General features: G+C 44.4%; 2 protein-coding genes across 2 annotated transcripts in view; both read right to left on the bottom strand.

Moving 5' to 3' along the window:
- lss (lanosterol synthase (2,3-oxidosqualene-lanosterol cyclase)) overlaps positions 1-14,124 on the bottom strand; it is a 14,365-nt gene extending 241 nt beyond the window's left edge. The window contains exons 1-22 of the mRNA XM_085135661.1: positions 13,861-14,124; positions 13,245-13,413; positions 12,946-13,084; positions 12,364-12,472; positions 11,862-11,983; positions 11,678-11,774; positions 11,332-11,467; positions 8,924-9,032; positions 7,964-8,082; positions 6,545-6,642; positions 6,370-6,397; positions 5,943-5,999; positions 4,695-4,766; positions 4,102-4,152; positions 3,807-3,956; positions 3,256-3,352; positions 2,778-2,883; positions 2,345-2,410; positions 1,002-1,082; positions 691-861; positions 483-561; positions 1-219 (exon numbers count right to left, since the gene is read on the bottom strand). The exon at positions 1-219 is cut by the window's left edge and continues 241 nt beyond it. Coding sequence (XP_084991787.1) covers positions 82-219; positions 483-561; positions 691-861; positions 1,002-1,082; positions 2,345-2,410; positions 2,778-2,883; positions 3,256-3,352; positions 3,807-3,956; positions 4,102-4,152; positions 4,695-4,766; positions 5,943-5,999; positions 6,370-6,397; positions 6,545-6,642; positions 7,964-8,082; positions 8,924-9,032; positions 11,332-11,467; positions 11,678-11,774; positions 11,862-11,983; positions 12,364-12,472; positions 12,946-13,084; positions 13,245-13,413; positions 13,861-13,874 — 2,208 coding nt within the window. The 5' untranslated portion in view covers positions 13,875-14,124 and the 3' untranslated portion in view covers positions 1-81. The remainder of the gene's footprint in view (positions 220-482; positions 562-690; positions 862-1,001; positions 1,083-2,344; positions 2,411-2,777; positions 2,884-3,255; positions 3,353-3,806; positions 3,957-4,101; positions 4,153-4,694; positions 4,767-5,942; positions 6,000-6,369; positions 6,398-6,544; positions 6,643-7,963; positions 8,083-8,923; positions 9,033-11,331; positions 11,468-11,677; positions 11,775-11,861; positions 11,984-12,363; positions 12,473-12,945; positions 13,085-13,244; positions 13,414-13,860) is intronic.
- Positions 14,125-14,236: 112 nt separating this feature from the next.
- Positions 14,237-27,000, bottom strand: mcm3ap (minichromosome maintenance complex component 3 associated protein). The gene is made up of 28 exons (XM_085135658.1): positions 25,119-27,000; positions 24,720-24,967; positions 24,458-24,539; positions 24,199-24,355; positions 23,911-24,107; positions 23,680-23,819; positions 22,662-22,859; positions 22,246-22,514; positions 21,977-22,139; positions 21,076-21,233; positions 20,702-20,925; positions 20,339-20,562; positions 19,967-20,067; positions 19,729-19,860; positions 19,416-19,529; positions 18,783-18,935; positions 18,480-18,677; positions 18,321-18,389; positions 18,104-18,238; positions 17,868-18,021; positions 17,330-17,594; positions 17,146-17,243; positions 16,647-17,037; positions 16,284-16,550; positions 15,917-16,046; positions 15,493-15,678; positions 14,806-14,956; positions 14,237-14,728 (listed from the first exon to the last, which is right to left on the bottom strand). The coding sequence occupies exons 1-28, from the start codon at positions 26,998-27,000 to the stop codon at positions 14,567-14,569; spliced, it is 6,648 nt and encodes a 2,215-aa protein (XP_084991784.1). The 3' UTR covers positions 14,237-14,566.
- Between the last annotated feature and the right edge of the window lie 518 nt (positions 27,001-27,518).

The raw sequence follows: 27,518 nt of genomic DNA, 5'->3' as shown, positions 1-27,518 counted from the left end.
AAACAGAGATTATGTGTTCCAGTGAATGTTGTTTTTCTATTTTTTGTTGGAGACATTGATGTTTTTTGGCATGCAGTCTGTTCAGAGCTTGACCTTCCCGGCCAGCCCACTGGTGGGATAAAGTCGTGAGAAGCGGCCGAGGGTCCAGATCGGGAAGACGTTTCTGTATGAGGTGTAGCTGATGGCACAGCTTTTATTGAACACACCTGCAATATTCTCCTGAAAAGGAGAAGAAGAAAAACAACACATTAACAATCCTGTTGTATTTCACATGGTCATCAATGCAGGCATTAAAGGGACACATGTCCCGTTTTGGAAATATCTGCTGTAGTAACGTCGTCATATAGATGGCACTCGCTGTGTTGGGCTCAAAGCACTAAAACAATGCTTTTGAAAAACTAAGCAGCTAAGTCTCTTTACAGAGTGAAGACATCTGTGTTTGATTTTTAGGGTGCGCTGTCCCTTTAAAGGCAGAGAGTCACCTGTGGCCAGTCTCCGCTGGGCAACTGCTTGTCAATCAGCATCTGTACTCCCCTCTCAATGGACTTGCTGTCAGGATGCCTGGTTATACAGACACACAACATGCATTACATAAACTAAACAACCCGATTAACACAATGCTCACATCACATCTTTATTCTGACCCTTTCTGATTGGTCAGTAGCCCAAAGGTGAGTTGCTCTTTATTACCTGACAGCCATCAGCCCTAACAGAGCCCAGCAGGTGTTGTGTATCTGAGCGGAGCCACTCTGGATGTAGCGACGCTGCTCACATGACTCAAAGTCCTCCCCCCACCCTCCCTCTGGCATCTGCCGGTCCAGCAGGAACCGACAGGCTTTCTGCACCTCTTCGCACACATGTCTGCTCACAAAGAATGTGACACAAAAAGAAATATGTAGGCTAGAGGTCACAGAAGGTCATTGCTGTTCAGCAAGTTTTGGAGATCAATGGGCGGTTGAAACGTAGGAGAATGTGTATAAAAGTCAGTTATTACATCTTACCCATTCTCGTACACGTGACCCATGCAAGCAAAAGCTTCCAGGCCAAACCACATCCCATACGTGAAGCAGACTCCCCAGGACCTATGCAATGAGAAAGGAATGTAAAAGTCATGTTCACAGTATAGTTGGGGCTTTCCTTGCACACCTTTATATCATTTTACTTCCTGCCTTTGTCTGTTTTAACTTCATGTTCTACTCATCAGTTTCACCTGTTGTTCACAAGCATTAGCTGCACCGTTCTGTCACCTGATCAGCTTTGAAAGTTGGTGTAATAGTTTTTCTTTCACATTTCAATTAGGATTGGCCTGCTGCATTTTTTACAAATGCACTTTAATGCACTTGCACCTGCATGCTACTGATTCATGTTAGTTGTTCATCATTTTATCTTAGGAATATCAGGAAAGTCTGTGGCGTCCGTCTGTCCAGGAGAATAAAGAGTTACATTAGTAACATTTTAGGCCCCTTTTCTATGGAACCAGCTTCCAGTTTGGATTCGGGAGACATGCACTATCTCTACTTCTAAGATTAGGCTTAAAGGTTTCCTTTTTTGCTAAATCATATAGTTAGGGCTGGATCAGGTGACCCTGAATCCTCCGTTGGTTATGCTGCAATAGGTGTAGGCTGCTGGGGGATTCCCATGATGCAATAAATGTTTCTTCTTCAGTCGCCTTACTCAATATGTGTTAACAGACCTCTCTACATTGAATCATACTTGTTATTAATCTCTGGCTCTCTTCCACAGCATGTCTTTTATCCTGTCTTCCTTCTCTCACCTCAACTAGTCACTGGAGATGGCCCCGCCCCTCCCTGAGCCTGGTTCTGCCAGAGGTTTCTTCCTGTTAATAGGGAGTTCTTCCTTCCTACTGTCGCCAAAGTGCTTTCTTATAGGGGCTCATATGATTGTTGGGGTTTTCTCTGTATGTATTATTGCAGGGTCTACCTTACAATATAAAGCACCTTGAGGTGTTGTTGTGATTTGGCGCTGTTTAAATAAAATTGTTGTCTTTCAGTGTACTTGGTCATTACTTGATGTGTTTTTAATTTTTTCTGTAACAATAGCACTGAAACTTTTTCTCTTCCAAAGTGTAATTTCTCAGTTCAATGCACGGTTACACCGAAGACATAAATCTCAGGTAATCTAATTCCTTTGTGGTTTTGAAGAACCACATAAATGACTTGAGCTTAGCTGATTTTACTAAACCTGACAAACCTAATGTCTATGTTATTATTTCATTTTTTGTTTGCTTTTTTACAAATGTGTCTCTAATGTTTGGGATTTGGGTGCTGTCATATATAAAATCTACCAAGGAGATCCAGTAATAAATCTCTAATTTTGGCCTCACCCTTCCCAAGATCCATCAGGTCTCTGAACCTTCCTGCAGTACTCCAGCCCCTCTCTCAGAGTCGACCTGAAGAAGACACAGCAAACTCAGAGGATCCTGAACTTAAGTGACAACTGAGAAAACACAAATGCTCAAGATATTTTGAGAAAAAGACAGTTTGGTTTTACACTCATTTTATTAGGTCAGCTTTAGTTTAAGCCCTGCTAATACTTTGGACAATTAAATAAGAATCTCACACTGTGGACACATTTGCTCCAATGGGTTTATGAGAGGGAGCTAAAAGGGCAGAAAAGATGGCAGTAAGTGTAGCTAATGTCCAGCCTTTGCTGTCACCTGCCCATCTGTCGAGTCATGTGCACAAGGGTTCAGGATTGCAGTGCATGTGTGAAAACAGTTTTAGGAGATAGCATACCTCTAAACAACGTGTTTATACCTTATCTCATCGGCACGGTGATCAGGGTAGACCTTCTGGAAATGCCTCAGAGCCTGCATAACTGCTGAGGTGCACTCCACATATGTGTAATCAATCATGATGTCGCCTGTTTGTGTATGAACATAAGAGATAAAAAAAAGACAGACAAGGCACAAAGTAACAGTGAAAAACAAACCTTTCACAACATGTTCTGCATCCTCATTTTCAATGGAAAATAAGGGAGTTTTTGACTTTCTGCCCTTTGCTACTGGAAAGGTCATTGCCACATTTTCAGTACGCAATGGAAACAAAGGTTTCCACTCCCCAAACGTCATGTTTATATTTATTGCTTCCCTTTTTCATATCTACATATTTACAGTTTAAGGGACTCAGACATTCCCAGCAACACCCGGGAACTCCTCCTCACATGACCCTTTGAAATCTAAGTTTCTTTGATACAGAGACATTTTTTTCAGTAAGATGTTGGCAACACACTCACCGAACACCTCAGAGGGGTTGAGCAGCTCCATGAGTCTCCCTCCTCTCTTAGTTTCATATGTGGCAAATCCACCATCTGTGTTTTTCATGCTCAGCAGCTACAAAAACAGAAACATGGTGAAAAGATGAAGAAGAGGATGACGAGGGGCTGGGTCTTCAGTTCAGTTTGCACTCCAATTGCCTTTAAAATGAAAAGGCAGCAAGATTTCACAGGAAGCCTTAGATATTCTCAATTTTTCTCAACGCTCCACATTTATTTCAACAACGTTTATTTTAGTTAGTGCTGTACATAAAATACGATAGGCATTAGGGGTCAAATGTGCAACATAAGGTAATATTAGAGTGTTAAACCTAGAAAATCAATTAGAAATTACAGTCAAGTTTAAGAGCTGCGTATTTATTTGGTTCATTTAAAAGACGAGCAGAAGCCTGCTGCAGCAGACCTGCAGATCTCTGGGATGTGTGGGGCATAAAACACAAACAGGATGTGGAGAGTATGAACTGTTTAAAAAAAAAAAAGGCTTACTGACAAAGTCCTCCTTTTGTACTCACCACGTTGACGGCATCACACAGACGCTCAGAGGGGACGGGCTGCCTGATGGAGGGGCAGAGCTCCTGCAGCAGCATCAGTGACTTCAGGCCTTCTGCAGTGCAGTCGGCCACAATCCAACCACAGTCACGGGTACTGAAAGGGAAACCTCCCTGAAACAAATGCAGTGCATGCTTTACTTATGCACATAAGCTAAATTTAAGACAGTTTATGTTTTGTCAAAGGACATCCGAGTGATTTATTTAACAATGATAAATAAACTGGTTAAAAGCGACTGCAGGGTGATAATATCTGTACCTTATTCATCTGTCTGTAGTACTTCCGATATTGAGGAGGATTCTCCGGGATCTGTAAGAGCAAAAAACTGGTCAGCCATTTAAAATAAACATTTTTTTAAAGTGTCAAAATAAAACCCATCGTAATGAAGTCTTGAAACTTGGGGCCATCTTAGAAGCTCATGCAGCATGTTTTTGGCCTGTTATCTTAAAACATACAATTACATTTCAATGGTCATCAGGACACAAACTGCATGTTTAAATCACCAGTTAAATCGGATTAAAATCACTTAAGTATCTGCAAACGTTTCTCCAAATAAAGTTTTAAAAACACATTTTTCACTAAAAGGTATTACTTCTATCATCATCATTGCTGTTAGGGAATTCATCCATAGATTATAATTCAGGATTCTTTGATTTCTGGAAGAAAAACTAAAATATACTACTAAAACAATGTGGTTTCTGGTTTCCAACTTTACTGTTTAGGTGAATTATCCCAATCAGAAGCTAGTTTTTCAGATTATTCAGACCCCACATAAATATGCAAAGAACACAAAAAAATATGTTTTCATTATGAAAGCCATTCGGTGGATAAAGTGCTTCTCCTTGCTGTACCTGTGTGATAGTGAGAAACTGATGGGCGTCTCGAAGGCATTCAGCTAGTTTTGGGTCGTCCTGAGCTCCTGCCTGAAAAACAAAACAAAACAAAACTGCAACACACAAAACTTTCTGAGTAGTTATCCTGATGTGTTTTTATGTCAAACACAGCACTAAAACAGCTCTTCTCAAGGTCGTCTTGATCTCGGACTAAATTACACAGGTAACATTTCTGTTACCAGATAATATTTATTGACAAAGTTGATCGTGACGTCCCATTTAGGACTATGTGTTGGCTCAGTGTTTGACTAGTTTGACTCTCATCAAAATTTACTCACTGATTTCATATGTGGAGTTTCTCAGGGCTCAATTCTGGGTACACGGCTGTGTCTGAGTACAATAACGTGCATTTTACCTAAATTTAGAAGCAAAAAGTTATCCAGGTCATCCAGGTTATATCTTTAAGACATTGCTGTCTGTTTTCTGGCTTCATGGATAGATAGAGTTGGGTGTCATCTGCATAGCAGTGAAAACGTATGCTGTGCCTTCTAATGATACTGCCTGAGGGAAGCATGTATAACGTAAACAGAATTGGTCCTAGCACTGAACCCTGTGGAACACCATAACTAACCTTAGTGTGTGAAGAGGACTCTCCATTTACACTAACAAATTGGAGTCTATTAGATAGATATGATACAAACCACTGCAGCACAGTACCTGTAATACCTACAGTATGCTCTAATCGTTATAATAAGATATTATGGTCAACGGTATCGAACGCTGCACTGAGGTCTAGCAGGACAAGCACAGAGACGAGTCCACTGTCAGAGGCCATAAGAAGATCATTTGTAACCTTCACTAAAGCTGTTTCTGTGCTGTGATGAACTCTGAAACCTGACTGAAACTCTTCAAATAAACCATTCCTCTGCAGATGATCTGTTAGCTGTTTGACAACTACTCTTTCAAGGATTTGAGTTCCATATGAAATTAAGGTTGGGTTATTGGCCTATAATTAGCAAAGACAGCAGTCAAGGGATGGATGATTAAGTAATGGTTTAACTACTGCCAGCTTGAAGGCCTGTGGAACAGAGCTAATTATTAGAGATAGGCTGCTTATATTTAAGATTGAAGCATTAATTAATGGCAGCACTTCTTTAAGCAGTCTTGTCAAATACAGATGGAGGGGTGTTGGAGGGGTTTTACATATGAGCATGAATGTGCTTTGGCTGAAATTACTGTAAGCATTAGAGGTCATCTTTGTCTTACCTCGAGGTAAGCCTGCACAGCAAAGCAGGTGTCCCAGAGCTGAGATCCATTCGTCCCCTGTGTCAGAGAAGAGATTGGATTAATCCCAGAGCACAAAACAAACAAGTAAACTAAAACAATGTGTTTGAAGGCAATAGGTTTATGTATTCAAGTAGATTTTGGGCTATTCTTTGGATTAATGCACCACCTGAACTTTAGCTGTCGCCGAAACTGATTCTATGGATTCTTCTTTCTACATCGGTGATGCACCATTTTCCTCTATATCTCACACTTAATGACATCTTTCTGCTGTGAGAATAATATGGATTTAATAAAGGCTCAGTAAAAGGTTTCTTCTTTCTTCTTTTGCAAGCTGGAGGTGCAAAGATCCTCACAAACACACCTTCAAATGTTAAAGAGGTAAAACAAAGACGGAACAAATTCTCACCTGCATTTTCATCCCATCCAGTCCCAACCTGGTACACAGAGAACTTACAGTAAGTTTATCAGTTTTACACCTTTTGTAAATGATTTTTTTTCTGTATGTTGCATAGTTGAAGTTGTTCTTGAAGCTGGAGTTTGGTTTGTTTTATTACTGAACTGTTCAAGATCGGCTGACTGACCAGAGGTAGTCCGGGATCCTGGACACGTGCTCCTTAAAGGCTGCAGAAGAAGGACCATCGACATACCAGCGAACCAGCATGTTGATAGTCTTGGAGATCTGAGGAGAACCATCAGCAGATATCTAACTGCACGTTGCTCTTTTTACTTTACACTGTTGGTTCAAAACATACTTAGAAAACAGGAAATACTTTGTATCAATAGGTAACTTCACATCTGAGCAGACAAGTATCACATGTGGAGTTCCCCAAGGTTCCATCTTGGGACCCCTTCTGTTTAACATTTGCATGCTCCCACTGGCACAGATTATAAAGAACAACAAAATAAACTATCATAGCTATGCAGATGACACACAAATATATATCACAATGCCACCAGGAGACTGAGGCCCTGTACAGGCTCTTGGTAAATGCATTGAGGAAATTAATGACTGGTTATGCCACAATTTTCTCCAGCTAAACAAAAACAAAACTGAAGTAATAGTCTTTGGTGCCAAAGAAAAACTATTACAGGTCACCAGAGAACTTCAATCTATACACCTAAAAACCACAAACCAGGGGAGAAATTTGGGTGTAGTGATGGCTGCAGACCTAAACTTAGAAAAAAACATTAAGACAATAACAAAATCAGCTTACTATCACCTCAAGAATATTTCAAGGATAAAAGATCTGATGTCTCAACAGGACCTGGAAAAACTAGTCCATGCATTCATCTTTAGTAGGCTTGATTACTGTAACAGCATCTTTACAGGTCTACCTAAAAAATCAGTCAGACAACTACGGCTCATTCAGAACTCTGCTGCTCGAGTCCTCACTAAGACCAAAAAAGTGGACCACATCAGTCCAGCTCTGAGGTCTTTACACTGGCTGCCTGTCCATCAGAGGATAGACTTTAAAGTTCTGATGCTGGTCTATAAAGCTCTGAATGGTTTAGGACCAAAATACATAAGTGACCTGCTGACCCAGTATGAACCTTCCAGATCCCTCAGGTCATCTGGATGTGTTTTTTTTTATCAGTTCCCAGAGTCAGAACCAGACACGGAGAAGCTGCATTCAGCTTTTATGCTCCTTATATCTGGAACAAACTCCCAGAAAGCCTCAGATCAGCTGAAACACTCAGTTTATTTAAATCCAGGTTGAAGACTCACCTGTTCTCAGCTGCATTTGAATAAAACACCAAATTCGCACTTAAGCTTAAATTTCAAAACTTACATTTTAACTACTGATTTTATATACTGTTTTTTTGTTTTTTTAATCAATTTTAAATCATGCTTTTTATTTGTTTTTGTTTTTAATGTCTCTGTAAAGCACTTTGAATCACCTTGTTGTTGAATTGTGCTTGATTTTGTGACATTTTGCACCTAGAAGCTCAAACTCCACAAAATCTGTGTTCTTTGCTTCAAGTATCTGTGTATTAGTTACCGGGCCAATGCTGATGCATTTCGTGAAGCGATCGTCGGCCTCGATGTGATCATACAGCTCTTTGACTGCTTTTCCTCTCAGTGTGGTACTGTGGTGGGCTTCGTATACATTTAACACCACTGCAGGCCAAAAGGAACAAAGTCACAGGGTTAGAGGATAGAGTGGAGGGGAATACCCACTGAAAACACTTATTACCATCCTCACTGTGTAAAACACCCTCCAGACAAAACTTTTCTATTAAAGTGAATTGTTAAATGTTGTCATTTTTATGCTTACCATCTCTACATTGTTTCAAACTGTGTGATCAAAGACATTCCTTTGTCTCTGACCACTTCTCCAGCCAATTTGGTGCTGGGGAGGCTGACGTGGGTTTTATTAGGCACATCTTATCTGAAAGATCTGTTTCTTGTGTTGTAAGCTTCCTGCTTTTATGATCCTTTTGGTGAGCAGAAGGACACACAAACGCACCCCCATGACACACACGCACACACACGTTCTTGCACATGCATAGACAGGCATACACATGCACACACATACACATAGTGCCTTGTCTTTTAGAACCATTGGAGGGGTTTACGGTGGGAGTTGCTTGTGTTGCGATGTGTATTGTAACAGTTTGTCAATAAATAGCTGTGAGGAGAGCTGCTCTTTGAAGGACTTGGTTTGGAGACAGGTGAGGAGCGTTTAGCTCCACAGCCTGGTTCTGACCAAGCCGTCCCTCGATAGCGAGTAAAAGACCGGTTGAAGATGTTCTGTCTTGTTTTTGTTCTCCATGAGGAATAAGTCTCTAAACTAGCGGAGCCTGTGGAAACAGACTAAACACTCTTTCCTTCATGTCTGCTGCTGAAAGCTTTGCTGTTGCGCAAAACATCTGTTAGCCCATTTTTTCTTAGCAGTCATTACAACCCAACTGTTTTAAATGTGCAGTTCTGGAGGCAGATATTCACAGGTCAGACTTACTGTAAGCGACTGTGAGGAGTGCGCTGTGAGGTGTGTACATGTCACATGCTGCCACGTTGTTCCTCTGCGCCGGCCAGTTTATAAAAGCATAGTCCTGCAGGTAAAGCTCCTATAGCACAAAGTGCAAGGCCCATGTTATTGATATGCATACAGACTACAGAGGAAGAGAACAATTAAAGGCAAAACACAGTCACAGGCACACACTCTATTCACATAATTCTCCTAGACTCCAACCTCAGCCTAAAAAATAAGAACAAGGAAGAGACAGACAGACAGGTAGATATAAAAAAAACAAACATATAAACACACATTATGCCCCTATTGTGGACTAAACCAATCAGAGATAGTCAGGGGCGGGACCTCTCTGATCGGCCGTGGTCCAGTTGAAAGTGCAGGTGGAAGAGAGAGGTGAGTAGCTTGAATAAAGCGATATCGATTCATTAAATCCTGAATTGACTTTTAAATATAACTGTGTTTTCCCAGAAACGCCAGATTCTCAGATTAAAGCTCACAAAACTATTTTAACAACAACCAAACAGCAAATGAGAGCAGGTACACGGATTCCACACAAAGACGTAAACACAGAGCGGACCCGACGCATCAGAATCGGCTTTGTCTTTCTCGGCTTTCTCACCCGACGGCCCGAACACGGATACGCCGTCGGAGCTCAGCGATTCTGATGCGTCGGGTCTGCTCTGTGTTTACGTCTTTTTGCGCTGATTCTGAGCTGCAGGTTTTGTCTCTCTCCAACCAAAATTCACCGAGCCAGTAGCAAAAGAAGCAGCAAACTACGCTTCACATTTGATAAACATCGTCATGAATTCCCTCTGACTTTTGCTGTTTTGCTTCCACCACAATAAAAATCACACTTCATGCACAGCTAGCTCTCTCTCTCTCTCTCTCTCTCTCACTCTCTGTACTTCAGGAACAGTTTCCCGTCTCAAATCTCTATTTTCTGCATTATTCATTCGCTTATTACCCACCAGTCTACCGTTGTTTACAGCACTGTCTTTTTCTTTTTTTCACTTAAATGACCTCGGACAAGAAAGTCTAATTTCTGCTGTTCAATACTGAAGAAATTAAAACTTTTTAAAATTATGCAAAATTGCAAAATATTGCAAAATATTTTTAAGGTTATCTGCTATAAAAAGCCAGACCAGGAAAATCTCCTTCATGTTTTTCTGTTTTATTCTCAGTTACTTTCACACAAAGGCATCTGCTGTGATGTTCACAATTCTGATGAAGTCTCATGTGTATCAGTGCTGATAAATGATCAGAATTATAATATTTCTGACTGTCTGAGGCTAAATTGAATCGAATCGGGACTCTGAGAACCGGAATCGAATGGATTATAGAAATCAGTGATGATACCCAGCCCTAGTGAGCAGCCTAGGCCCGACAGAAGTGGATGTAGCTGTGGGTAATAAGAAAAGATGAAAATAACTATTGATAACTTTTTTGTTAAGTTAAGGCCTGATCTGTCTGAAATTCATAGGAAGTGCTCTGACACGGTGCCATCAATCTTTGAACGTTGAAAAAGCACAGTGTATCCAGAAAACACATTATATGCTGCAATAAATGCACTGCCCAAGTGTCCCCTCTCCCCACTGCCTTTCAGCAGCATGCAGCAGTAAACAGGTCATCAGAGGAGGCCAAGATGATGATTAAGTTTAACATTTTCTACAATATTGCCAAAGCACTTTAAGCACAAGATTGTTAGTAGTTGTCTGTATGGACTGCAATTTCCCCCCAAAAAATGTGCACATGTAAAACTGCGGTGTTAAGCGATGCAATTGAAAAATTTGAGTGCGGTGCACCCAACTTTAAAAAGTTAGGCGCACCGGTGTGCCCATGGCAAAAAGTTAGTCTAGAGCCCTGACTGAGACGACTAAAGTGAAAAAAAAATGGAGGAAGAAAGGATGTAAGGAAGGAAAACGACAGGAGAAAGAAATATATAAGTGAAAGAAAAGAAGGAATGGATGGAAGTTGAGAAGAAGGAAGAAAGGAAAGAGAAGGAATTTTGTATAATTCAACTTTAGTCTCAGTCTAATCACTGATAACTCTGTTGAATAAACTGGAAACCAGTCATTAACCTAGAAAACCTTTTAAAACACAGGCCTACCTGTACAGCAGGTAACTCCACAGATGCTCACAGTCATTCTCTATTTTTACTAACGCTGATATATTTACTAATATTATCATTATTTTAATTATCATTAATGGCAAAGAGGATCAGGTTTAATTACAGTAACAGCAGGACTGTTTTGTGCTGAACTTTAAGAGGATGTCATGTCCACATGACATCACCAGGTAAGCCACAGCTGGGATGCAAAGTACAACACTGAATACGTTTGGCCGTACTGCGTTGGAGCATGGCGCCCCCATGTGGAACACGGTGGACTGCACACCTGTCTGAGGCTGAGAACCAGGGGATCTTCGTCTGCGGCCAGTCTGACGGCATAACAGTAACTCATCGGGAGGTAGACCTGCCGACAGTGACACCACAGGGTGGAGGGGTGGGCCGGCATCCAGGTGGGGAAGAGCCTGGAAGAGACAGAAACACGTCAGGAATCCTGGAACATTTATATTTGAGGGAAAATGATCAGTCTGACTTCCATTCTACTTAGAAAAACCACAAGTCAGGGTCAGAGTCATGACCAACAACGCCGCAGAGGGTTAAACTATTGTTTCATGTAACACACCTGTGAGAGGCCACAGAGCTGCACACGAGCCTGGAAATCCTCTCCCACTCACCACATCTCAGGCAGGAGCGTGTTCATTCCCTCCCAGCTGTAGACGTTCAAAATGGCCAACCAGAATTTACCCCACGAGGGAATCCCAACTGCTCCACCTGTACCAGATAAACACAGAGCGCTATGGTACACTGCAGCTCAAAACATGACACCATGGAGAAAAACGCACACTGAACATGACAGACCTTTGCTGTGCAGGTTGTTCCTGGCACGAACCATGTCTGGATCATCGGGATCCACTCCCAGGATCCGAAGTGAGGTGTAACTCAACGCTGTGCCAAAGACGGTGGACTTGTCTTCAACATGTCTGCAGAAGTGACACACACATGCTCACTGCTGCTGTGATCAGCGCTTGAGGGGTTGACTTTGGAAACGTGCTCTCCTGGGATCATTTTAGAGCAGTTTAGCAGCACTAAACTTGCCTCTCTGTTATATGTGCTGTTAAATGCGTTTGTTGTCTTTCTACTTCTCCTGCCATCGTGTTTTGTGTTAGTCTTTGTGTCTCAGTGCTTCTTATTCGTTTGTTTTCCCCTGTATTTGGTTCTTATTTAAATCTGGTAAGAGTTTTGATGCAATAACAGGTTGGAATCCAAGTTATTACTGATATCAGTTCCACATGAGTGATAAGGTTGGTATGGTGATATGAACATTAAAAGAATATTAAAAAAAAAACATTTGTTGACTTACAGACCCCAACCTCCATCAGGGAGCTGGACTGAGCGCAGGTACCTCACCATCTCCTTCTTCCAGGCCTCAGGCAGAGAGATCTTAGCTACATGGCAGGTGATCAGGAGACCTGTGGAAGCACCCGAACAGAGACATGAAATCCCTCACACCCTGTTTTATTTATATAGCATCAATTCACAACAACAGCCACCTCAAGCCGTTTTATATTTTAAATTGAAGACCCTAATACAGAGAAAACACCAACATTCAAAACAAAGGACAAACTCCATTTGAACAGGTAACCTGCAGAACCAGTCTCAGGGAGGGACAGTCATCTGTGTGAATGAGGAGGGAGATGGACAAAAGACAAACTATGGCACAGAGAGCCAGCGTTTAATAATTGCTAAAGATTCAGTGCTATAGTGGTGCATAAAGAGGTGAAGAAGAAACACTCAGTGCATCATAGGAATCCCCCAGCAGCTTTGGACTATTGCAGCGTAACTAAGGATGGATTCAGGGTTAGCTGATCCAGCCCAAAGCATAAGATTTATCAAAAAGGAAAGTCACTACAGACATCAGGATAAGGAGGATGACTAGACTCACCTGGCAACAGGAAGAGAGGCCCTCCATAGTCTCCTGCCCAGTGACCGTCTTCGGCCTGCAATTGACTGTAGAAGTGCATGCCTTTCACTGCAGCGTCCACAGCAGTGTGGGCGGCTGGAGAGTCAGACACAAACTTACTCTGTGGAGAGAATCAGTGATCTTACCACCCACTGCGGTCATCCACAAAATTTAAAGATATTCAAGTTTACTTTGTCGCTCTGAGAAATCCAGTTTCCAGTAAGAGCCAAACAGTCAACTCAAAAGCTGTAAAAGATGGGAAATAACTGAGAGGAGCCCACCGTGTCCAAGCCGAGTGAATGGGCCTCCAGCATGCTCTGCTCTCTGTCTGCGGTCTCCTGATCTTCCAGGTACTGCCACGTCTGCCGGCCCTCCACATTGGTCAGCCTCCAGCGGCTTAGGTCTGTGGCTGGCTCCGTCTTATACGGCCCCCCTCGCCTCCGCAGGTGCCTGGCAGAAAGAGTATTTGAAGAAGGAAACACTTCTGTAGATTGCCTTTTACAGATGTGACTGAAGTGCAGACTTCCAGCTTGATTTCAAGAGATTTAACAAAATATTGTTTCATTTTTATAAATTAGAGCAATTTTACATACAGACCCCATTTTCAGATGCTCAAAGGTTATTAAACACTTGACTGTCAACCTGTTTCATAAGCAGGTAAGACTTGGCTCCGACCTCTCGCATCCCATCCCCAAATTTTATCTATCTAAAAACTCTTTATAATTCCTGAGCTCATTAACAAGTACATTTCACTAATGTTTTCTTAAACATTTCTTAGAGTTACGACAAAAACGTGCACTATGAATGATTTATTTATTATCGTCCTATTTATTCAGGTAAAAATCTCACTGAAATTAAAATCTCATCGTTGTTAAATGAAAGAAGCCAAACACTCACGTTCCCTCAGTCATAGCTGCTGTCAGATCAGTCAAACCCTCCGCTCAAATACGTGAATGAATCTCATCTCAAGAGCTCCCGAAGCTCCGCCCCTTCCAGTGTTTCCACGGGAACTGTAGTCCTGAGAGGGCAGCGAGTGCAGCGAGTTTAGTACATCTTAGACTCCACTTCCCAGGAGGCCATGCGAGGCCCGTCCGAGGAGTTCTCCACATGGAGAGACATGAGCAGAGACTCGGCTTTCCAATCACAAGCCGAGTGGGAGGGGAAATGGGCGGGGTTTACAGTGAGGTCGTCGAATCATAGAGCTGCTCAGATAAACATACACATGTGGCTCACAGCTGGACAGTGATAAAGCAATGATAACAATGACAAACGGTTTTACAAGAAAAATATTCCACTTTTATTCAACAATTCAGTAATATTCAATAATAATGTGGGATTAAAGGAGTTCAATCCCCAGCGTTTAATGTGCTAGTTACACAGAAACACTCTTAATAAACAACAATAAATCCGGAGTCAGTGTTACAAAATTAATCCAGTGCTAAAAATATACATTTTCATGTTTAAAATAACAACAACAACAACAACAAAAAACCCCACACTCCTATTTGTAGTCCGTGGACCCGACCACGCTGAGATGAAAAGGTGATGATCATGTCACCGACAGGTATGTAGATGCAAACACTTCTGTTTGCTTCAAGTGCTGTCAGTCATCGACGATGCTCAGCATGCCGCTCAGCTTTAGCCTGCAAGCCAGTTCTTCCTCTTGGCTTGCCAAAATCTGGCGTTCCAGCTCCTTCAGTCGCCACGTCAAAGATTCAGGAGCAGTCTTACGCCGGGTCACTTTTTCCAAAGGATCATCAGGCTCCTGGAAAGATAAAAGATTTTCTTTATCTGTAGCAGCTTAAACAGCGAACCTATTTCAGTGTCGGGAAACCGTCGTACCTGTGTGAAAGATGCCGGTCGAGTCCTGGCTGTGGGGGTGTGCCTTATGGTGGTGGGCATGGACAGAAGGGTGGAGGATGGGAGGAAGAGCGGGGTGGTCAATTGCTCCAAAGAGTCGCCATCCACCCAGCACTGAAGCTGCTCCATGCTCCTGCAGAAAGGTAGAGAGGGTGTGTTTACTGTCGGACTCCCCAGTCAATCAAACTTCAATTTAAAAATCACAATTTTGACTTGTGATGATTATGAGTTCATTCTGATTACAATTTCTTTCTTTCAGGCCCAAATTCAGTCGCTCTCAAGTTTAGCTCGACTAGAGATGGCTTCAGTCAACAAGAAGCTTTTGAACCTGCACAAGGGTTTCAGGGACAAGACTTTTAATTAATATTGAATCAAAAATGAAACGAACGCAGCGGAAAATGAATCAGGGTGCAATGGTTTGCTCCTGGATACCCAGCAGATGAAAAATTGCCCATAGGGGACACAAAAGAAGTGGAAAATTCTCATTATACTAAAAATTGTGATGATTTTGCAAACTGCCATGAGGTTCACTGAGGTTCACTTGAACTGGTGGGTGTGGGATGGCCCTATGGTCATAAAAATCTAGTCTGGGGCTAAACTCCCTACCTGTGTGAGCCCCACCACCCTAATCCATGAACATCACATTTAAAAGCAGTGATGTAGGTGTACCTCTTGCTTTCAGCTTTCTCCTCCTCTAAGCTCTGCAGGACTTTGTGGGCCAGCAGCTCCGGTGGCGTGGGCGTGTGGGTGATGTCCAGCGGGGCTGACGTAGCCTCGACGGGCTCCACCAGACTGTGGAACAACCTCTGCCTGAGGGTCGCCGTGGTGGGTGTGGCATAAGCAGCTGCACTCACCCTGAGGAGGGAGAAAACCGGAGGAATTAGGAACAAAGGAAGAGCAAAGGAGGCGCTCCAAGGATGCCACCATGACGCCGGCTTTAGAGCATTTAAGTAGGACTGTTTTTGGGAAGTCTGAGTTTTTGCTTCATGCACTGCACAATAGTGTTGCACATTCAGGTGCTGTCAGATTAAAAGAAAGATGCGCATGTCTCAGAGGCATTGACAGCCTGTGGGGTTTTCCTGGGCCTTCTTACCCCTCCTTCTCTTGCTGCTTCTCTCTGTGAGTTTGCCTCATGGCCTCCGTCCACTCCTCGGGCGGCTGGAAGCCCTTCAGTGAGTATTTGGGGAAGTAAACCAGGATCTCTCCATCCTCTGTCACAGCATCTTAAAACAAATAAATAAATAAATAAATAGGTATTATGGGTCAAAAACATCAATAGCAAAGTGGAAAATAGGCATTTTTTAAGATGATCTTCCACAGAAAATTAGACCAAACTGACAAAGACTAAAACTTAATTGTCTTTACATTTTTATTGTATTTGGTAACTTTATTAAGTGCTCTATATGGTTTTTATTAGTCTCAAATTTAGTTTTAATTAATTACAGCAGCGCGGTCCTCACCTTGGCAGACAGGTGGTTTAGGTATCTGCCAGTCCTTCAGCTTGTGGTCAATGCAGATCACCAGCACGTCATCCCAAGGAATCAAACTGAAGTCCACACATACATTGTCTTCTCCAGCGTATCCGGGGGTTCGGGTGCGCCGACTCTTTAACTTGACTCTTTCCAGAAGGTTTTCGAGTCGAGACATGAGGAGGGGTTGATTGCGACGTGAGACCGGGATCTTAGCGGCATAGCGACAGATGGAGGAGCACAGCTCAGACCACGAGTCTAAAGAGAGAAATAAGATGATTAAATATAGAAAATAGGATTGTTAACCTCTGAATATCTTTGTGGAAGATAAATCTCTTTCTGTGTGAAACTGACCTGTTGCGGACAGCTGCTCCCACTCTGGCAGCTGCAGGCTGAGGATAATTTCCCGCAGCCAGGCCAGGTGCTGGTAGGAGTTCCAGGCCAGATGAGGCACAAAATCCCTCATGTCAGGCAGACAGAATTCGCCCGGAGGCCATGAGAGCCCGCAGAGCTCCTGAGATGCCACTTTATCAGCAACGTGAGTCAGGACTGCGTTGTAAAGCTGAACGACAGGAGCTGGATCCTGGGATGGAAGACGTGCGGTAGCTCGCTCCAACCGGTGGGAGTAAATTCTGGGACTGAATTCATGACTTAGGGTGGACTCAATGAGCTCCACTAGGGTCTTACAGGTTAGACTGAAAGGTGGCAGAGTACGGAGAGCCAGCCAGCGCACGGCCTGGTTTATCTGAAGACAAACAACAGGACAGGACGGAGAGAAGATGGAGAAGGTCAGTAAAGGAAAAAAGCAAGACCGAAAAAAAACCTCCATGATGGCAAAGGAGCAAATGCATACCTGTTTGGATCCCTGCAGATCATTAGTGGTCTCTGGTATGAAGAAGAACGTATACTCTGATATCAGGCCGTCCTTCACCAGTGTGTGCAGCTTCAGAGCTAGAAGAGATGAAGCTTTTTTAAAAACACTAATTTACCAACTACTACAGAAATCTCTTCGTGCTGTCTTCACTACCATTTCTCACCTTCAACAAGTTTCTGTGTATCAGCTGCGCCCCCGTCTAGCCCCGGTACCAGGATGACGAGCGGCAGTGGGCAGTGCCAGGCGCTGGCTTGCTGTAGCTGTTTGAGCTGAAGCAAGGCGGACAACAGCGGGACGTCCTGCTCGTCCTGCCCAGGCTCCACGGTGGGCAGGGCGGGCAGCAGCATGATGAGGGCGCTCGTCCCCTGGAGCTCACAACTCTCCTCCATTTTGAACAGGCCGTCTTCGTTTAGCGGACCTCGAGACACCTGCGGGGTGGGGAAAGAAATATTAAAATATAATTCCCAACCGTTTTTTTTTCTGATCATTAACGGACTTCTGGTACTTTTATTCTCAGCAAAACATGATTTATGTCCCTGAAAAAGCTGCTTCTTCTTTACCCTTTAAGCCTATTCTAGTTATTTTTCTTCACACAAGCCTTTCAGCTTCAGCCTTAAAACATTTAACCTAACGTGAAGCTCCTGTCTATTGTGATTCTAGCACATCATATTTCTATTTCGGCATGCCCCGCGTGATCTGACCTTGATGCTAATGTGGACTTTGTGAGTGCGCTGTCCACTCTCCTGCAGCGTGTTGGTGACAGTCAGTGTCTGCAGGGTGCCCTCTGGCTGCTCCTCCCTGCCCTCTGACTCCTTATGCCCACCGAGCTTCACCTCCAGCCAGTCAGAGAGGATCCTGAAATCGTAACAGACAGGACACAATCAGTGAAATGTTCATAGAAAACCGGGCCTAGAATATCTTTAGGGCATTAGAGCACCTGTCTGCCAGGCTGGCAACGCTCTCATGTTTGCTGGGTAAAAGAACGACGGCCTTCCAGAAGATTCGCTCGGGTGCGTTGGGGATGTTTTCCGTCACCAGCGCCGGCAGGTCGAGAGGCGCCCAAACTGTTTCGCTGAGGGCGATGCCAGAAACAGGTCAAAATGACACTTTGTGACACGGACTGCTGACTGAACAAACACAGGAACAGGACTTACTCAAGCAGCTGCTGAAAGTAGTAGTGAACTCTCATCTGGTGGATTGCTCCTCGTTTCATATTGTACAACCTGGACAGACAGAAAACATGTTACAGCAAAGGAACTGTGCTCATCGTCCAACACTGACAGGAGACAGGAGAGGACAGGAGATACACACACCTGGTGCTGGAGAGCGCCAACATGCCAGCATTTCCCAGGTTGACCAAACCACGAGCCAGATCTGCTATGGAGGGCTGAGCAGGGGCGCTGGGAGCCAGAGCTTTCAGTTTAAAGCGAGGGTCAACGCAGCAAGGGGCTGCAGGAAAGCCTCGCATCTGTCGCTTCAGCTGACGGCGTACAGCCACCACGTCGCGCCACCTGGTAGATGAGGAAGAAGAATATTTAAAAACTGCAGAAAGACGTTTCTGGGATTCTTGGTGCCGTTTTGTTTTGCTCGTGTGCCTTCATTATCCATGTTTTTACCTTTTGATGTACTTGTGGATACGCTGCAGCTCTGCTTCAAGCAGGTTTTCAACCAACACAGCGATGTCTGCATTCAGAGTCTCCTCAACTAGACTCACACACACCTGCTCTGTGCATTTAGCCACCCGCTCTGCTTTCTCATTCAATGCCTCCCTGAAAAACAATTTTTTTAAGTTAAATTCTGCCACTCGAAGAGCTCCAACGTCATGACATTCCTCTTTTTGTTTTGCATGTCCACTCGTCCTCATCCTCTGTCACATGCACACTGTTAAGTTAGTGGATGCTCATAATAAACATGAAACAAGTCTTAAATAATGAGGTTGGTGTGCGTGTGTAAGTAATTCTTCAAACATTCAGTGTCGGGCTGGTTTTTCTATTCTCCACAATCTGCAACAGAAGCCCCGCCCACCTCCTTTGTGGGTCAGCCAATCAGAAGACAGTTGGCTTAAAAGGCAGGAGCTAAAAGAGCTTGTCTGAGACACAGGATGAACTGAAAATTGTGCCAAAGCCCGAAAAAGACAAATAAGGATTATTTTGAACCGTGTATCGTGGAAAGCAACTGTATTCAGCTCAAAAATTAACATAACAGATTTTGCTTAGTTACACATTTGGTCAGATCTGTTTAAGTCTTACTGGATCTCAGATGCGGCGGTCTCCTTTATGGTCTCATCTAGCACTTCGTGCATCACCTCTGCGCAGAGAGAGAAGCTGAACTGAGTTAGGAAAGCCTCGTGCTCCTGACGCCTCCTGATACAGACAGAAAAGGAAAAACAAACCAGGGTTAGTCGTGGCAAAAACGGCCCAAAATATTTAAGTCACAACAGAGTCACAATTGCGGCTTAGGAAAACACAAGTCTGTTGTTAGAGTAGAAGATATTTTCCCCTTTTCCTAACTGAACCCAGGGCGGTGATACGCCTGTTATAAACCAGCTGCTGGCAGACCAACCTGGCTTCTTCAAGCTTGCGTTTTTCTTCAGCGATGCGCTCATGCTCCAGCTTGATCTCGGCAGCAGACACCTCCTGTAGCATCTGCCTCAGGACCTCGCTCACCATCATCTCCACCTGCACGCTGCTCTCCCTGCACAAAACAAAAATAAACAAAAAAACCCAGCCAGTTATCAGTCATGTTAACCGGAGGAAATCCTCCCACACACTGCAATCACAGGTTTTCATGATAAGCTTACTTGAACGCTGCTGAAGCGTAGCTGGCGCCGGCCTCAGCCATCTCCCTCACTGCTGCATCAACCACCTCTTCTACCACACCATCCAGCTCAGCCATGATGTCCTGCAGCGAGCGACAGAAAAGATGTTTTAATGAGTTCTTATCACACAAACTGGTGCATAGTGAACTTAAAAAGATTTTAAGAGAAGGAAGGAAAATATTCATTCTTTATCTTCACTGTTAAAAGGTACACTAAGTGATTTTAAGTGAGCAATCCTAAATTTAACTGCAAAAATATCTACATTACTTATAAAAACACAGAGTTACAAGACAACGTCCTGTACTGAAAATGAGAATTGGTAATGTCTATGAAGAGCTGGGAACTCTTCCCCACCTCATCACTGAACACCAGCTGAGGTTTGGGTGGAGGCGACGGGGGTCTGACAGGCTGGAATAGCAGCTGGGGCTCAGCTGGGTGGGTCGAGGGCTCTCCCGTCTCATCTATAATAGCTGCAGCTGGCCCAAAGGCAGCGGGAACATCGGGAGCTTTGACTGGTACGACCTGAGACGGCAGCTCGCCACTGGGTGGCGCCTTCAGCTCCATTCTGTCACCAACAACTGAAACGGCAAAACAGTCATCAAAGAATTCACTTCCTCGCCTCCTGAATGTGATCACATGATCATTCTTAGTTGAGTTTTACAGAAATAGAATAACCTAACGTGCATGCAACAACTGGAGAAAATAAAACATGTTAACCTTTAAACTGGGATGGCGTGGCGTCGATCAAGCCTCCTTCTCCTCTGTATTTGTTCTGGAAGTCAAAGCTGCAGACGGGGGTGTGCTGGGGAGGGTTCGGGAGGGGCCCTCCATTTACCCCCTCCCCAATCAAGACCGTTCTCTTAGCGAGAATCACCTCAGACTTCTTCTGGGATAGCGGCAGCTCTGGCTCCTGATAGGCTATTCGACTCAGCTCGACCATGCTGCAGACAAAAGGTAAAACACAAAAACCAGATTAAATCAAAGGCTATTTAAGGTGGTCTTGCCGATGCAATAAGTCTGCAATACGACCTTAGAAACACAGCATTCCACTGAAAGGAGCTGAGAGAGAAACCAGTGTCGTGGACGCTCACCCGTCGTTGACGTTGAGGCCGTACTGCTGGATGAAGTCAGTCACTTCTGCAGCGGTGCGAAACATCAGCATCCGCACGACGTCATTAACAGGAAACAAAGTTGAGCGGGGACCCACAGTGTGAGCCATGTTCAGGGTCTTCAGCGCCTTAGCTCTGACCTGCACACAGACATGAAGTTTAGGAGTTTTCAACACCCGCACAAAAAACTGTATTATTTTAATGAGCACCAAATCTTTTTCCAACACATCAATATTTGTTCTGACCTTTTCAACCAACAAAAAAACTAAAATATTGTCCCTTTAATTAATATCCTGCCAGATCCAAATTAATCTCCATGCTGAAGTTAAGTATCATATTTTTTTAAGCTACAGCTTATATAACATAAGCTACAGCTGCTAACAACCATTATGCCATCATACAGTTCCAGGAATAATAATTACATTGACAGGAAGTTGGTTAACTGGGATTTGGTGGTCGTCAGCTGGTTGACGTGCGCTCCAGATACAGCACGAGCTTACAACACAAGTGTAAGCATTATAACAACCTGCTGCCATCCTGTTACTGTAATCCCCTGTTTTAACCTTCTCTCACTCATTACAAAAAGTCATTAAAAAGTCCATCAGGCTTGATGACTACAATATATCAGGAAATAAAAATATTATCTGGTATGGCACATTCATTTTGTGCTGAATAAAAGATCAAATAATTAAATTGTTTCCTGGCACAGTGCAGGAGATGAATAACAACACAAACAAAATAAAATAATAACAAGAGCAACAAAAATTTAATCAGCAAATTTAGGTTGTGATCCAAAAGTGTCACAATTGAAGCATCCCTGAAAAAAGTGTGTAAACAAACTCACTGAGAAACATTCAGACATGATTTCCAGACAGTTTCTGACCTGGTTGAAGTATCTGTGCAGGAGGCAGCTGGCGAGGTACGAGGCTCCTTTCACCAGCTTGAAGAAGCGAACAAAGTTGTTGCTGTTGACGGCAGCAAACGCCTGCACCGCAAACTTCACCTCGGCTGAGTTTCGCACCTCATCACGAAACTGCTGCACCTCACTGCGTGGAGATTAAGGGTCAGGTGTGAGATGCAGCTACAAATTACAGAGGAAATGCTCGCTGGAGCACCGAATGGGTATATTCTGTATATGTTTCCGTGACTGACCGCAGGATGTCCCCATCGTTGAGCTTCAGCAGAACGCTGTACTGACGGAACTCCGGTTCACGGGGGCAGTAGATGTGACGCGTAGCCAGGTCCTGGTACATTTCTTTCAGGCTCTGCAGGCACTTGGTCATGTTCTCGTTGTTTATCTTGGGGTCGAACGATGACATGTGCTCCTCGCAGAGGTGGTGGGCACAGTGCACGTGGAAGCGGGTGCACTTTTCAATCAGTGACACCGTTTGTGGGCAGCAGAGGTGCTGCTGGATGATGTCCTGTGAGTGAGAGATGGAGACGTGGCTCAGTCTCTCCAGACCAATGACTCTAAATCACACCAATCACCCAACTAAACCTCCAGAAACAAAACAGCTTTTTTGAAGTTGTAATTAAGTATAGCTGGAGCAGCTCATCTGAAGCACTACCTTGCGGATGCCGCGGGTTCTGTTCCAGACAAAGTCGTACCAGTCCCGGTAGTTGTCGTGGCCCAGATCCATGATCTGCGTCACCAGATAGTCCATAGTCATGCTGAGCACCGGCAAAGGACGCAACTCGTGGGGCAGGGGCTCCTCCTGGTCGGCTGATGAGCGGCTGTACTCCTTGATGGCGGCTTTGTGATCCACCTGGTCAGAGACAGAAGAAGAAAAATTTGTTTACAGCAAGAAAGAATCTCATTTCCTTGCATGACCAGGTTACAGCCTGCTACAAAAAACACTGACAACCATTTCATCCATCTATCCATCAGCGTTTGAGTCACAGGGCAGCAGTCTAAGCAGAGAAGCCAAGACTTCTCTCAAAACAGCCACCTCTTTAATCTCATCGGAAGGGGACAAAACGTCATTCCCAAGCCAGCCAAGAGGTATAACCTTTCCAATGAGTCCTGAGTCTGCCCTGGGCCAATACATTTTCATTCTGCACTACCCATTGAGGTAATGTTAACATCACCTCACTGGGTGAAAAGTGAAAATATGACAGTACTTTAATTACATGTAAGAAGACATTTAAAAGTATCACAGGTGGTTCATCATCAGTTCTGTAATCGACGGTTCACTACATTTGAAAGTTTTTAGCAAATTTTTGTGTAAATTAAAAGAAAGGTTTTAAACATTTAGTTGTTTGACTGTTGGGCATCATACGAGGTTTTCTTTGGCCCACAAACTTAAGTGAGTTGGACATTTCTAGTCTGCAGTGTCTCTCCAGTGTATACATATTTTTTTATCATTTATCACTAAGCCTAAACAGATATTTACACATTCATTATTTATGAATAGCAGATATGTTTACAATGTTGTGCACCCAAACGTCCAATTAGTGCAATCAGATGAAGTGAATAAAGAGTTTAAATCTAAATGTGCTCCAGAGAATCTTCTGAATACTAAACATGGAGTTCTAGGTCAAATTTAATATTTTAAATAATATTAATATTGATATTAAAGACATTACCGTCTCTGTGCTTGGAATGACTTCGAATGCGCTGAGCTGGTTCCGAGTTTCTCTCATGTACCTCTCCTTCTCAGGACACATGTCGGGACACGTCCCCACAAATACCTTGGAAAGGTGGAGGTCTGTCCGCTTTGGCCGGCCTGTAAAGACATCAGCACTAAATGTCTCACACCTTTTTATTTTATTTTTTGTAGCTCTGTTAATAATGGCTGATGTGAGAGGTGGCTTTGCCTTGACGCAGGATCTTGTCTCTCTGCTCGAGGAGGCGGTATTTGTCCTCTGCGGTCTCAGCCACCTGCCCGATGAGGGGGAGGAGAGAGGATGGGACCGGGCGCTCGGAGCTCTGGCTCTGGCTGGTGCTGCTCTCTTTTTGAGGTTCAGTGTCAAACTGCAGAGCCTTTACGGGGGAAGGTTTCTTCACCGGGGAGCTGGCACATGTGAGAGAGCCATGATGTTGTGGAAACTTTTCATACTACATGACAGCTTTATTGGTGAAGTAAAAATTAGGTGCTGTGTTACCTGCGGCTGAAGGTCACCGTGCTGCTGAGTGTGGGAGGTCTGAGGGTGGGTCTCCGGAGTGGTGAAGAAGAACCCGCTTTTGACTCCATGTCCTCCTGGCCTTCGCCTTCTGACGTCTCCTTTCCAGTTCCAGGTCTACCCGCTTTCTCCCCTGGACCTGCTCCATAACATTACACATTAATACAGAAGAACCATCACTCTGTGTTAGAGGATATTTTTGCCAAAATAAACTAGCTTTTAAAGAAATGTTTGCATTTACTCTGCTTCTTTCTCTGCCACAGGAGGAGAAGCTCTTTTCCTTGCAGGATTTTGCCTTTTTTCTTTGCTTTTGCCGCTGATGCCTGGAAGAGATGATGGGAAAAGACAAAAAAAATCTACATTACACTCTATAAAGTAGAATAGGAAACTCCAAAATACCTGCAATAAAAGAGTAGAAGCTTGAGAGAGAAAAGTTAAACTGAATGCCAGTTTTGTCGATACCCTCTAACTTAGGATGGTGAGGGTACAAAAAAGTGACTCACGTGGTCATTGAAGTACACTATGGTGAGGTTCTTGGCGGGCCGGCAGATAATCTTGTGAACTTTCCCAAACCGAGCAAAGTGCTTCTCGATCGTGTCTCTTCTGTTGAGTGCTGAAGGGACGTTCTTGCACATGAGTGAGGTGCAGTCGGTGGGAGACATGCCGCTCAGGCTGTCCATGCTCTCAGTGCGTGAGCCACGTTTATTTGGGGTCGTGGTTGCGACCTTTGATTCTGAAGGTTTTGCTGAATCTGTAGAGAAAAATCACTACAGTCATTGTAAGCACTGACGAGTAAACTGGTCTTCAATTGTTTAGAAGTAGTTTGCATGATGAAGAATTTTTGTCATGACCCTTCGAACATTTATTACTAATGCATAGTATGTATGACTTTTATGTCTCACCTGATTCTTCGGCTTTATCCTGCACATCTTTGGTCAGTGTCTGGGCAGCAGGTGGAGTTACAAAGAAGTCATCACTCTGAATTTGGACCTCCTCCCTCTCCGGTTCGTTTGCAGCCTCCCGCCTCACTGGTTTAGCACCATCCTTACGAAGACTGCTCAATGCTCGGCTGATTAATCCTCTTGGTGGGCCACGCGACCTCATCAGCGGCCTCTTTGGGGGATGTCTCGGTGACTCTGCTTCAGGTGGAACATCCTCCTCAGGGACAGCTGATTTCTCAAGGCCAGTGCTGGAGATTGGTGGATCGTCTTTCCGCTTGGTGCCTTTGCCAAGCCGTGCAAATATGCTGATGTCCCCTTGGACCGTATGAACTTTAACGTCTGTACTAGCCTCTTCTTTGGTTTTGGTTTCACTAAAAGCTGAGGGTTGACCAAAAGTTGTTCCTCCAAAAAGCTGCGACGCCTGAGGCTGGACGGTTTTGGGTGTAAAGCTGAAAGACGACGGGGTGGTGGGCTCTGTGGTGGCAGCCTTAGTGCTGGAGCTGGTGAGTGTGGCTGGTTGGGAGAAGGTGAACTGAAGAGTGGTAGCTGGACCACTACTGCTGTCAGTTGTTAGTGGGTTACTTTGAGAGGAGATAGAGGGGGCTGAGGCTGGTTCAGAGAAGCTGAAACCTAAAGACCCAGGCTTAGGCAACAGAGAAAAACCAGCCGTGGTGGTGGTGCTGGAGGTTGTCTGGGACCCACCAAAAGCTGAGTTGGACAGTGAAGTGGTTGGGGGGTTGGTTGGCTCGGGACTGGCACTAAAGATGGGTTTGAAAAGTGCCTCATTGGCTGGCCTGAAACTAAATTCAGATGGTGCGAAGCTCCTGCTCTGACCTGGCCCAAGCAGACTGGTGTTGGTGGTGGCACTGGTGGATGACGATGATGGCTGTCCAAACCCGAGAGGCTGAGGCTGACTCACTGCAGGTCTCAGTGGGCTCCCAAAGCCAGAGGGCTGCTGGCCGATTGCTGGTGGCTGTTTGCCAAATCCCGGAGCCTGCCCAAAAGCAGGCGTTTGCCCAAACATTGAACTCTGACCGGGCCCTCCAGTCTGTCCAAAAGCCGGTGTTGTGCCACCCCCAAAACCCGTGCTGCTTACTCCTGAGGACGGCTGTCCAAACGCTGAAGCCTGGGCAGATGGCTGTCCAAACGCTGAAGCCTGGGCAGATGGCTGTCCAAACGCTGAAGCCTGGGCAGATGGCTGTCCAAACGCTGAAGCCTGGGCAGATTGCTGTCCAAACGTTGAAGCCTGGGCAGATGGCTGTGCAAATGCTGAAGCCTGGGCAGATGGCTGTCCAAACGCTGAAGCCTGGGCAGATGGCTGTCCAAACGCTGAAGCCTGGGCAGATGGCTGTCCAAACGCTGAAGCCTGGGCAGATGGCTGTCCAAACGCTGACGCCTGCGTAGATGGCTGTCCAAACGCTGAAGCCTGAGCAGACTGCTGTGGAAACGCTGAAGTCTGCGCAGATGGCTGTCCAAACGCTGAAGCCTGAGCAGACTGCTGTGGAAACGCTGAAGTCTGCGCAGATGGCTGTCCAAACGCTGAAGCCTGCGTAGATGGCTGTCCAAACGCTGAAGCCTGCGTAGATGGCTGTCCAAACGCTGAAGCCTGGGCAGACTGCTGTGGAAACGCTGAAGTCTGCGCAGATGGCTGTCCAAAGGCCGGGGCTTGTCCAAACATATTGCTTCCTTGAGGGGGCGGCTGACCGAAAAATCCCACACTCTGCGGCGCCTGTGTGCTAGAGCTCTGCTGCCCAAATGATGAGAACAAGCTGGGCTTCACGCTGCTGCTCGGGACTTGGAAAGCTCCTCCATGGGCACTACCGAACGGATTGGGTGTATTCATGGCTCAAATAACGTTTTATGTTAACGTTTTTAAGCATTCGAATAGCAACAAGCAGTAAGGCAGTTCCGGCCCGAGGAGAATTTAAGCTTAAAAGGTGATTAAAAAAAAAAAAAAGAGCCGAAAACAGACGCGTAGCTACACTGCTAGCACAGGCTAACACCATGAAAGTATTACTTAGTAAAGTTTGTTTGGCTGCTCATAAAGTTCCCCAGTTAACAGAATTATAGGAATACCCGAAGAAGTGCGTCAAAAAAGATCCCACCTTTTACTGTTTTGTGTTGCTTTTTTGGCTCACGTTTTTCTAAATCCGGTTCCGGTCCGACAAACTTATCAGTCCTCCTTCTGCTAGTAATGCTAAACCATTCGTTCCGCTATGGCCAATGAGGCGGTTGTTAACAGATAAGCGACCATATCTCTTGAATGAAAGAATATATTTCATGAATGTAAATTAGGTTATCAAAGCTGTATAAACCAGAAAAGAACTACACTATCTACTTCCCGGGGACTGCATTTTAATT

This window comes from Neolamprologus multifasciatus, chromosome 16 (genome assembly GCF_963576455.1).
Source record: "Neolamprologus multifasciatus chromosome 16, fNeoMul1.2, whole genome shotgun sequence".
Lineage (NCBI taxonomy): Eukaryota > Metazoa > Chordata > Actinopteri > Cichliformes > Cichlidae > Neolamprologus > Neolamprologus multifasciatus.
Note: the sequence above shows the minus strand (reverse complement) of the source record. Positions and strands in the feature narration are given on the sequence as shown.

Coding starts and splice junctions, on each gene's coding strand:
- mcm3ap (XM_085135658.1), bottom strand. CDS start 27,000: ATGAATACACCCAATCCGTTCGGTAGTGCCCATGGAGGAGCTTTCCAA. Junction 24,108..24,198: donor ACGGTGACCTTCAGCCGCAG/GTAACACAGCAC, acceptor CACATGTGCCAG/CTCCCCGGTGAAGAAACCTT. Junction 19,530..19,728: donor CGCAAGCTTGAAGAAGCCAG/GTTGGTCTGCCA, acceptor TGTCTGTATCAG/GAGGCGTCAGGAGCACGAGG.